We start from the raw sequence: 12,688 nt of genomic DNA, 5'->3' as shown, positions 1-12,688 counted from the left end.
AGACAGTTGTTTTTCACTCTCATTTTTCGGCTATCGATTAGGCCTAGACAGTAGAGAGTTTGTGATGACTGTTTTCAAGCTGTTTTCTACATTTAAAGTTTTATTTATAAAAATTAATTGAAAATCTTTCATAATGGGTTTTGGTAATCTGTTGGTGTTAAGCCAAGTTTGTGGATTTGTTTTATTACTTTTACTTTCCCTGTTTGTCTTACCGCCTATGTTTTCATACAATCAGGCATTCGAAGGGAAATGTCTGCTGTTCGCTTCAGGACATTACGACTCCAACAACACCACTGGGTTATCATTTTATGTGGATAATTGGGGTGCATCAGGTTACTGCAATTTTACTATATTCATTGGTGTTTGCCAGATAATTCTCTCATTTGTGCAGATTGTTCGGTTATCAATACATCTAGCAAATGACACGGACAGGTAAAAAATGTGTTAGTGGATACATATTAATATTAATTAATACAGTAATTAATATTAAAATATATATTTTATTTTTAAACAAAAATTCCTACTTCACTTGGTGTTGTGTCAGTCACTTTTTTCAGACCCTCTATAGTACCCCATATTTACACTTACGATTTAGAGGCCGGGGGATCTTACGAAACACCACCAGATACCTACCAGAGAAACAAATCCTACCAGAGAGAAGCCACCTGCTTGGAATTGATTATGAATGGTATATTACAAATTTCAAGCTTAATTCTTTCAGAAATTGAAGTAACCTTCACAAGGTTAGGACTGCTCTGAGCCTGACATACTGTACAGTACAATATTACCAAATATTATTTCATTCAGCATTAGGGAAATAAATTCCTACTACAAAAATGCTTTGAATGGATATTTAATGACATTGATGATTTTTGTTTACAGTTCATTTATTGGAGTTTTTCTGACAACATTATCAACCTTGATGTTTGCCTTCCTGGTCATGATCTGTTGCCTTATCGTTACCATCGGTTTCATGAGTTGGTGCAATTCGGTCACTTCTGACAATTTTGTAAGATCGTAAGTTAACGCCAAGTAATAAAACAAGACACTCGGTCTACACACCCATTAGGTCAATATTCATACAACTCGGTAAAGCTAGAAATCACTGAATAAAGTATTCTCTTTATTTTAGCCTGGAATCGCCCAATGGTATACAGTACTATCTAATTTACCCATAATCTTGATTAATGTGGGTTCTTTTAAATATATATATAAATAATATGCAATTTTAAACTCAACCCAATCTAATTTAAATTTCATGTTAGCATATTGATTAACAGTATGACTTTGTGTATGTAGGTGTGAAATGGTAGGATATGCCAACATTTGGAAACATGCACATATTGATGCATCTAAGTTTAGCATTCAGTTTGGAATAACACTGGTAAGTGGCATTATTATTAGGATTAGTTACTAGTTTTGGCCAAACCCATTCCCTTAAAATGGACCTGAAATGGAATTTCGATTTTCAAGAAATTCACACATGTTATTTAAATGTATCAAATTAACACAAACCCATACAAATAAAAACAAAATGTATAGTATTTTGAGTAAAAACGAAATTTTAAGATACCATGGTAAATTAGCGAAAATTACTCACGGCATTGCAATATTCTATTTCAACGGCCGTCGGAAGCCTCTATATTCACGACGTCACATATACACACGATGATATCGAGAGCGTGTATGCCGCCCGATAGTCAGTGAATGAACGACGGCCTGGAAAGATACGCGAAGCGTTGACACTAATACTAATTTATTCAATATCTAATGTTGTTGAAATATAGGTCCCTAAAATGTACTTCGTTTGTTCTAAAACCCGAATTTAGAAGGCCTACCTCCCAAACCTTTACTAGGCCTAGGCCCCCAATCCATTGCACGGAGTCGATCCACCACCCACATCATGCGGCGAGGCTCCGTTTCATGTGCATCCAAGGACCAAAGCGATATCAACAACTTGCTGCGCTCTATGTCAAGCCAAAGTAAAATACTGTATGAATAAAATTCGTTTTCGAACTGCCTGATTCGTGACAAATAAAACATTTTTAATGTTGTGAATATTTTAGTGAATAATTGTGCAATGTTGCCACCTATACTAAAAGATAATAATAATAATAATCAAATAAAGAACAGTGCAGATAGGTTTTACTTTAGTATATTATAATGTAAATTTTTCGTTTTTTTAAATAAAAGTGCAATTGTATTTTCCAAAATTGTGTATATATTTTAAGATTCTTAATATTTTAAATTTTAGTGAATAATTGTGAAATTTTGTAATTGTATATTCCGAATTTATTTTTGTAGTTTTTATAGATTTCATTTCAATATTTTTTATTGTAATACAAACGTTATTAGCTATGTGCTATTGTTTTTGTAATTTTATATATACCGTAATAAATAAAAAATAAAATAAATTATCATCTCATATTACTAATTTAATTCTGCTAAACTAAAAACTAAAGAAACTAGCACATTATTTTTAGCAGTATAAATTACGAACGATACAAAATACACGAACGGAAAATATGGATACGCATCATTGCGCACGGAGCTGTATCCCGGACAACGTTGCCAGGCCAACTTCGGTATTGCCAGAAAAAAAACGTTGATTTTAAGATTTTAAATTGTCATTTACTCGATGAATAACTGTTTATACGGTAATAATTTTATCTAAAAAAATTCTAAATACGTTTCTGCAAATGCACAAGCATTTTTTAGAAAATACTCCATAGATTTCAAGAGTTATAGCCAAAAAACTGCAAATTGTCCATTGGAGGGATAGGAATATATTCGCAAAGTGACGTCACCCGCGAATTTTTTTGATTTTCAAATGGGGCTTTCCCCAAAAGGGCCAATTTATATTTTGTACCAATATACATTCTAGCAACACCTAATAGCCCCCAAAACATCATTCTAAAATGAAAAAAATCGAAAATCCATTTCAGGTCCATTTTAACTAAAGCCAATGCTCCCAAAGATGTCTACTTCTCTAGTACAAAAATTGAATAATAAAACATGTGTTTGATCTGCATATAGTTTGGTCTGTGGTTCTCCCTGTTTGTTTGGTTTGTGGAGATGGCATTTTCATCAGCTAAACTGTTTCAGTATCACCAACAAGAAGACATTATGAGAAGTTTGATGCGTGAAAGGCAGCGTCTTCTTGGCCAATACCAAGAACCTGAACTCATGTAAGGTCGTACACTTCCATGAACTCATGTGAGGTCGTACACTTCCATGAACTCATGTGAGGTCGTACACTTAACTTCCATGAACTCATGTGAGGTCGTACACTCAACTTCCATGAACTCATGTGAGGTCGTACACTCAACTTCCATGAACTCATGTGAGGTCGTACACTTAACTTCCATGAACTCATGTGAGGTCGTACACTCAACTTCCATGAACTCATGTGAGGTCGTACACTCAACTTCCATACCAACAAATATAATAAAACAACTAATTTACTCAATACAGTGATTGCCTGTATGTTAAAAACGTTACAACTGGGCTTGGAGGGCTAAATTCTAATAATGCCATGGTTGTTACCATTAGCAATATTTTATTATTATTTTACTGTACAATATACATTATACATGTCCACTGTATTGTTAGTACTGTACATTAATAATTCATAGCAAGTTAGTACATATAATTAACTAGCAAGTATACCCGCCCCAGGGCGGGTTTCAAAATTAGTTTAAAGCTTTCTCAGTACATAACACCCGACCCCAGTGTCTCCCTATACTCACCAACCTCCAGCCCTCTTCCAATAACACCTCACACTCTTTTTATAAAACAAATACTTCCCAGGACAAATTTCAATTCAACTTTAGGGGTAGGGGTGTACATAGCTATGATAGGTGTATGTTTTAAGTACGTTGTAAACTGTATAAATGAATAGGTGTCATATTGGCTGATAATTAAAATATCTAATTTTGATACTCTCGCCATCCCAACCACAATCAACAAACCTTAACTCCTCCCCTGGACAGTTCAAATGTAGTAACTTTTCCTATTCCAATTCCAATCATATAGACTACTTCATTATGCCAATATTTTCGCTCCTTCTCCTCCCCTCCAAACACACCCCAGGTACTGGGTGATGTGTTTAAGACGATTCCAGTACAAATTATGTTAGCCAGCACTCCCAATCCATAATCCCTCAGAAGCAGTTTTCAAAAGTTTTTAAAACATTCCCAATACAGTTTCGGACATGGTGATAAGCTTACATCCCCACCTCAAACTCCATGCCCCTTCCCAGGGATAATTAAAATACATTATCTAACTACAATTCTGGTCAATTTGATAGCCAACTACCCCTAGCCTAAGCAAAATCCCCACAACCTTCTGAACCTCAACTCCCACACCCTATCTAACCAAATCCCCGGATTTTTGCAATGTCGTTTAAAACCTTCCCAGTACATTTGCTATAATTTTGATACCCTATATCAAAGAATATATATCACAAGAATGAGTATTCCGCGATTTTTGCATGAAAAATTTGTAACAGAGAGCTCCAGAGAGTGATGCCCGCCCTCATAAGGGCGGATGTATACATACTAAATAATAATAAATAAAAATAACTATTTTATAATACATATTTATTAACAAACTAGTGTACATTCACTTTTACAGACAATTATTTACTAACATGCTAAGTTAGTTCACAAAAAAGGCCTAACACAGCAACACCAAAAATCAACGAATCGTTACTCAGCACGGCCTATTCTTTACCATTGCCGTGTACTACTCTACGCCCGGTAAATTAAGTATTGTTTTTATGATATTATTATTATCCTTCGTGAAAACGCGTAAACACCAACACGCCCGGTCACGCTATCGTAGCGCCCGGTTGATAAAGCAAACTGTTTATACGGCAGTTTTTACTAAATAAATTGCATAAAACGAACAATTAATATCCAAATAGTATTTAACATGATGTTGGCATGTAGTTGATAACATTTTTTATATCATGAAAATACTACCAGTGGTCTAGCCTTTGATTATTGAAACCGTCACAAAAAGTTGTATACATCCCAGATACATCCACACTTATGGCGGCGCCCTACCACATGGACAATATTACTGTTACAGGGAAAATCGCGGATTACTCATTCTTGTGATAAATATTCTTTGCCTATATGTATGGTTTCATGCAGAAACAGAAATTTGTATAACGAACAAACATCGAAAATGGACCATTTCGATCCTAGATGGCGGATGATGTTCAAATATAGTAGTAGAACACAGTAACAGTAAAGAACGTGTGTATGTTCACACAGGAAATGGATGTCTGTAATCCAAGAGACCGATACATAGCTGGATATGGTTAAAGTACTTTGCTAAATGTGTAATTGAATAGGTGTCATATTGGTTAATGAATAAAATATGTATATCTATATCTATAATTCCCCAAACGCCTTGCTGAGGATAATTCAAATACTGTAAAACTTTTGTAGTATAATTGTACAATTTGATAGCCTACAACCCCGAGCCCTAGCAAAAATGACATCACAAACTACCCCACACCCACAAAAACCCCAGGAGTCGGGGGAATTTTTTAAATGTAGTTTAAAACCTTCCGGGTACAATTGCCATCATTTTGATACCCCATACGTATGGTTACGTGCAGAAACAGAAATTTGTATAACGAACAAACATTGAAAGTGGGGGTTTTGACCACATTTTGGTCCCTAACTTGGATCCTAGGTGGCAGATGATGTTCAAATATAGCTTAGAACATTTCCGGTACAATTGCGGTCATTTTGATACCCCATATGTAAGATTGCGTGCAGTAACAAAAATTTGTATAACGAACAAACAAACAAACAGACAGACAGACGTACAAACTCTCTCACTTATAATATAGATTAGTAGAAAATTATATATTACCGTGCAGTAGAGGGCTGTGCTTGAATATTATCAGGAAAGTGCAGTATTATTACCATTGTTAATGCCAATTTTCTATTTTGTTTATTTCCCATATTTGTTATTTATTCTTACAGTAACACACTAAGTGAGTGTATCCTTGCCATTTAATTGGTTTATTTCGTATCATGTGACATGTATTATTTTCTCCATTGTTAATGATGATGATGATGACTATTGCATGGTCAGCTTTTTGTGTGACATGGTGAATGATGCAATTCCAACCAGTAATGTGTCTTCGAAATTCAAATTAGCTAAGAATATAACATTATGTGTATACTATTATATGCAAGTTACAAAGCAGTTAGCCTACATTAAGTCTTGCCTTTGAATTATCCAGGTGCCATGATTCTGCATCATGAGATGGTTGTCATAGAAACAAGTATACATTCCATCTTGTTTGATCAACTTTCTGCTAAAACGTCTTTTGTGTGAGTTTCTACATCAACTATATGGTGGTGGTTAAAAGATTTAATAATATATTTGTGCCAGCATTTCAAAAATTGTTAATGGTTATTTGGTTGGAAAATAGAATATATTTAAAAACAAATATAATGCATACATTTATGTAAATTAATTTACAAACTTTGACTCTTATATACATGTCTTTCATATATATTTAATACAATATTCAACATTTTTTAATCATTTTTTTTAGATTTACGGTTTCAGGGACCTTTTTGTAAATAGATTTTTTAAATACATTTTAATTTTTTTTATACAATCAGTACTTAATAATAAACTTGTTAAACGTATATTTATGCATTGTGTCTTGTCTTGTCTTTAATGTGTTCAACTGATAAATAGAGAAAACGCCATTAATGACGTAGTAGCAGTATCTCTATCTATTATTAGCAAGATAAAGAGTTTGGTTTAAAGACCCCTTCCCTGCAATTTTGGACGTTTTTTGGAAAATAATACATATATATCACTTTAAAAACATTAAACCATGTCATTTCTTGTCTTAAATTTACGTTTTATGGTAAATTATGATAAAAAGTGAGAAACAATGCACTACCTAAGTAGCTCGCGGCGATCGACCTCTCGTGGACGGTCTTAGGCCTAGCCTAGCTAGGCTTAGTTTTGTAGGCCTAGCTGGTAAACATCGGTAACGTACGAACATCGTACACGAGCTATATACCTAGCCTGACGTTGTATAGTTGCTGCATTAATTGTCTTTCTATTTTTGCCAGACTCCGTTGATACAAATTGGGGAAAACCCGGTATTTTCGCTGAAAAGTTAGGAGTCTTTCATTTGTTTTGGCCTCACGATCGATCGAAAAGTGGGCGAATTACAGGTGAAAAACAAAAATATCAATCCGCGCGCAATGCATTTTGGGATTTATAGCGGGCCGCTATAATTATTAGAATCGACTTATTTTTCACATTTTTAACCATTTAAAGACGAAAAAAGTTATCGCAATAGGACCATATAGTATTATTTTTACATTAAATATAGTTTGTGATCTTAAATTAGATCTAAAAAACGTAGGGAATGGGGCTTTAAAAGACACATAAATATCCAGGGACCGAAAAAAACAATCCATTATATTTCCGAATTCGATCCAACTCGGCCCTAAACCGTCTCGGCCAAAGTCAAGTCGGCCCCACGTCAAGTCGCCCCAAGTCAACACGGCCCCACCTCAAGTCAACTCGGCCTCACGTCAACTCGGCCAAAAACTAATAATCCGTCAACTCGGCCTCTACAAACTATGGAACGCAAAAAGTGCTAATATAGTAGTTATTATAATGGCAAGATAAATAAAACATCACAGTACGGTTAGGACTAGGGCCTACATAATAGACGAAATAAAACGAAAAATTCAATATAAATTACACACACACTGCGCCCGCGATTTTTTTTTTCGTACATAAGTTGGGGACCCCTCATGAAACGTCACAAAATAAACATGAATAATTCATCAGTTAAATTTGTTGTTCCGTGTGCACCCAAGCGTATAGCAACAAGAAGTGATTACACAACTGCGATACGATACTTTCTACAGAGTAGGCCTAGGATTCTAAGTCAATTCACGTGATTGCCTTCGCGCACTCTTCTTCACACAAAATGTGTCGAGTCGAGGCTAATCGACAGCTAGGCAAGACATTAAACCAATTAAACTAAGTAGTAATTCATTGGACATAGCCCAAAGAAAGCTTAGACCCACAAGAATAAAGAATGTGTATAATTTATGTAGGCCTACTGTATTTTTTTAATTCTGCTATTTTATTATCAAACAATATGCATGATGTACTCAAAGGAACTTTAAAAATGCGCGTATATGAACACATGAGATGGGAAGATTTGACCCACGAGAATAAAAAATGTATTTTTGTGTAATTTATTGTTTAATTTTGCTGACTTATTACTCGGATTGTGTCATACCAAAGATAACTATCTTTGGTCATACCTAACAGTAACACCGTCACACGTCACACACACCCACAGCTACTACTAGAATAGACATGGGTTTAGAGACTAATAATTAGGCCTAATAGTATTAATAGAAACTATAATTTTAACACTTAATTCTTTAGTAATAAATTATATTAAAAACACCATAAACTAAAGGCTGATTATTTCGACAATCGACACAAAACGCCGCTATCTTCTATGAAATCGCACGCCGCAACAACAGCGGAGATAGGCCTAGAATCGTACCGCACTTGTGTAATCCCTTCTTGTTGCTATACGCTTGGGTGCACACGGAACAAGAAAATTTAACTGATGAATTTCATGTTTATTTTGTGACGTTTCATGAGGGGGTCCCCAACTTATGTACGAAAAAAAAAATCGCGGCCCGACGCGCCCGATCACAACGTCACTAAGTGACTTTCCGCCCCTGGACCAATCGCTCGCTAATAGGGCTAGGCCTCGGACTCGTATAAAAGCTATTATAATAGTTATGATAAATATTCCTCAACTAAAATGTATACTGTGATAAATAAACAAGTAATAATATACGTTGTATTGGAATGTATTTATTTATATGAATTCTTATACGCGGACAATTATAAACATCGCGTATATCGTTCGCTATAAATAAATTCATAAACACGATGACGATGTGTTTACAAAATGGCGGTTTCGCTAGTTTTCGATGGAACAAATAGTGGTACCTTTAGTTTGAATAGTCGGAGCTGCATCCCAACCACCGAATTTTGTATCTTAATATCGTATTCTGTAGATTATTAATTTTTCTAACAGGGATTTTAAATTCAGGACTGTTCAATTTTTCTAAATATTTTATTTTAATGATTTTCTAGGGTACAATTTCTGAAAAAAGACATTGGTTGATTTTGCCGTTAAATTACAGATTATCGTTTTGTTCAAATACATTTAATTTTACATGACAATATATTAAAACCATTTATGAATTTATTTCACTAACAACATTTTTCCGATAATCAACTAAATTTACAAATATTGTGTTTTTCCAACACCCTAAAATTTAGCCATTTTGAACTAAATTAGAAAAGTAGGGCGCCCTCTCCGAGTCGAAATTTGACACGATTTGTCGACTGGCTGTCCCACTGCAATATGACACCTATTCATTTACACATTTAGCAAAGTACTTTACCCATGTCCATGGGGTGGGGATGGTGATATTTTTTTACGCTCAACGAAACTGCCAGCTAGCCAGAATACTGTTTTCTGATTGGATGTTGATGTCACGTGAGATTTTTAAATCACTCACGCATGCAGTTAGTTCGCCTCTCTCAGTAGGTAATTCCTCCTCGCACTCTCCGACCGGTTGCGACTCGCACTAGGCTGCATGCTAGCAATTTACGTGTTGTAGGAATCGTACATTTCAACTACTAGTACTAGCTCCTTGCACGGGTGGCGCGCACGCGAAGGTGGTGGTGTCTCGAAAACAGAGACGGCTTAGGTCCATCTCGGCCGCCGGTTACAGAACGCGATATTGTATGGAATGTCCAAAAGTGCCTGTTATGATAGTGTAATAGTGACGACGTGGAATTACAGTCGAAGCGGCTGCTTGTTCAATAACGGTAATCTGTATGGAACGCCCTGTGCGCTTTGATTGTCGTTGTTTTGTAATCTTCGATATAAATGCAATACTGTATGAAGATTCGATAGTATGTAAATGAGATATAAAGATTCGGCAATACCGTACGTAAATTATTAATGCAATACTGTATAAAGATTCGATAGTATGTAAATGAGATATTAAGATTCGGCAATACCGTACGTAAATTATTAATGCAATACTGCATAAAGATTCGATAGTATGTAAATGAAATAAGGATAATATTAAGTTTATAATGATTATTGTTGAGGCACATCACGTGTATATTTTATTTCTAATGTTTAAAATAGTTTTTAGTAAAATGATCATTATATGCGAGTTACTGAAATAAACCCCCGAATAAGCCATATTGGAGATGCGCCTTCTATGATCGTGCAGCTGTTTCTCGTAACAATACGTTATTTTGCTGACGGGGTTTCCCCTTTAAAAAAAAAAACGCACTTGTTAGTGTGTCAAATCATGTCCATGGCCAGGTAAAGATGACGTCTATTACTAATAACCATACGTTTGAAACGTCTATAGGAGGCTTCTTGCACGTGTTTTTGTGAAACGATCCAATGAGCTATGCTCGACGCGATTATGAGATCATGTTCCGAATATGAGCACTGTTTCTATAATTTGACAGTAGGATTTATATATAATTTACGTATATACGTCGACGATACTATAGATTTTAATTTGAAAAATCTTTTATTTCTTCATTTATAATAATCATTTAATGTAAATAATTAAGTAAGTGCAACTTAGTGTCTCACATTCATACGCCGTTCGTAAATCTAAATGTTTAAATATCAGTACCTCTTTTTGAGAATCGTGTCCACCTTATTATCCATACATTATTATCTATCATTAATTTTACATCATAGTCCTACTGTAGGGCCGGTAGATTGATTTATAACGGCATAGTATCTACATATTTTATTATTATCCCAAAACCATGCTCACTTCAAAGTGGCGGATATCGAATGCAAAAATCATCATCCATGCATCATCTTCCTTTATTGCATAAACCTCCTAAGCCACCCCTAAGCTGGTATAGAACGAGTTTCGTAACTTAACTGTGATTAAAAAATACGCAATAGGCGCGTCTACTTGTTTAACTATTACATTATTATTTATTATTTTCAAAACTTTAAACAGTGGCATGCCAATCTTTTCAAAAACTCAATATTCAACTAGATTTAATTCGTCACTATGACGAATTATAGGTTATATGCATTGATTTAAATCAAGATAATTGATTTTTAAAAGATATATTGATTGATTGATTTTCTCAGAATCTTTAATTATTTATAATATATGATAGGACCTTGCTAACGCGAACACCATAGCCGGTATCACAATCCGATCAAAGATCCATATGCGTATAATGTCATAAACCACATTTGTTGTTACATAATAATAAAGACATAAGTTAATTTTTATCTAGATTTCATTATAAATCATGTGTATAATCTATACACTAAGAAATAAATTTGAACAAACAATACGGATAATAAAAAAAAAAATCTTATTTCGTTTCCCAAGGTGAGACTCGATCTCGGTACCTTGAATGCCATAGACACGAGCACGGACCACCGAGCCGTACACAACTGACTAAAAGTTGTAGACAAATTCCTCCGTGTATTTACTATGCAGTAACCACTTTGATGCAAATAGATTATTACATACCGAAATGAATTATAATTTTTTACTATGATGACATCTTTAAAATGTATACAAATGATGCACTGTCAAACTACATACTTTTAACTTTAATATATGAATTTTTGAAGGAAGAAAGTTAATGTTAAGTTTGTTATTTTGGCATAAGAAAATGTCATAATTTGTTTGATTGTCGAAATTATTTTTTTAAAATTTAATATGCAATTAATGATGACTTAATCAACTTTTGTTCTCTTTATTTGATAATAAATCATACATATGATACATACACTTCAAGAAAATGAAATAAAAAATAGGTGTTCCCCTGCATTCTGACGATATATATTAATTTTAAAATTTAGCATATTTTCACCATTTTGTTAACTTATACGTGCGTAGCCAGTCACTTTTGACGTGCTCGTATAACGCAATTTCGAGTTGAAACCTGAATCAAATATGATGATATTATTAAAGAAAGATTGTAAAACAGAAATCGGGCAAAAAGAGTGCGCATTAACGTTTAACGCGCAGTGCGCGTGCAAAAATCTGCGCACTCATGGCATTTTTTTAAACGCTTAAAATTGCCTGAAACGTACTCTAATTTCATCGAAAATAAATTTTGACAATTTTGAACATTTTAAGCGCGCGTACGCAAGCGTTATATGCGCTACGCACGTAATTTCATTGCCATATGATGAAATATGACCTGAAATTTATGAGTACCAAATTTTGTTTAATTGTGATTCATGCTTGTGAAGATATGATTACAAACGTGATTTCGTAAAATCGCGCGTAGACCGCGTAATTTTTGATTACGCATCGTGAAAATATAACGACATCGATTCCTGGCCATGAGGAATATACTCTGAAAACTTGACTTAGCTAGATTAAACTGATGCCAAGATAATGCACGGACAAAATAGTGCTAAGGAAAGAATAAATAAATAAATAAATAAATAAATAAAGATTTTGACAGAATCAAGAGGTTATATGCATATCATGCATATAACCTAATAAAACAAAAACAAAACATTTTTAAAACGATTTTTTAAAAGAACACATTACAC

The 12,688-nt window shown here is 34.3% G+C and overlaps 1 protein-coding gene across 1 annotated transcript; it reads left to right on the top strand.

Moving 5' to 3' along the window:
• The first annotated feature begins 45 nt into the window (after positions 1–45).
• On the top strand, positions 46–6,650 carry LOC140060708 (transmembrane protein 179-like). Its single transcript, XM_072107027.1, has 4 exons — positions 46–432; positions 883–1,017; positions 1,300–1,384; positions 3,037–6,650. The coding sequence occupies exons 1-4, from the start codon at positions 134–136 to the stop codon at positions 3,190–3,192; spliced, it is 675 nt and encodes a 224-aa protein (XP_071963128.1). The 5' UTR covers positions 46–133; the 3' UTR covers positions 3,193–6,650.
• Positions 6,651–12,688: the final 6,038 nt, after the last annotated feature.

Source organism: Antedon mediterranea, chromosome 10 (assembly GCF_964355755.1).
Source record: "Antedon mediterranea chromosome 10, ecAntMedi1.1, whole genome shotgun sequence".
Taxonomy (NCBI): domain Eukaryota; kingdom Metazoa; phylum Echinodermata; class Crinoidea; order Comatulida; family Antedonidae; genus Antedon; species Antedon mediterranea.
This window is presented reverse-complemented; position numbering and strand designations above follow the sequence as displayed.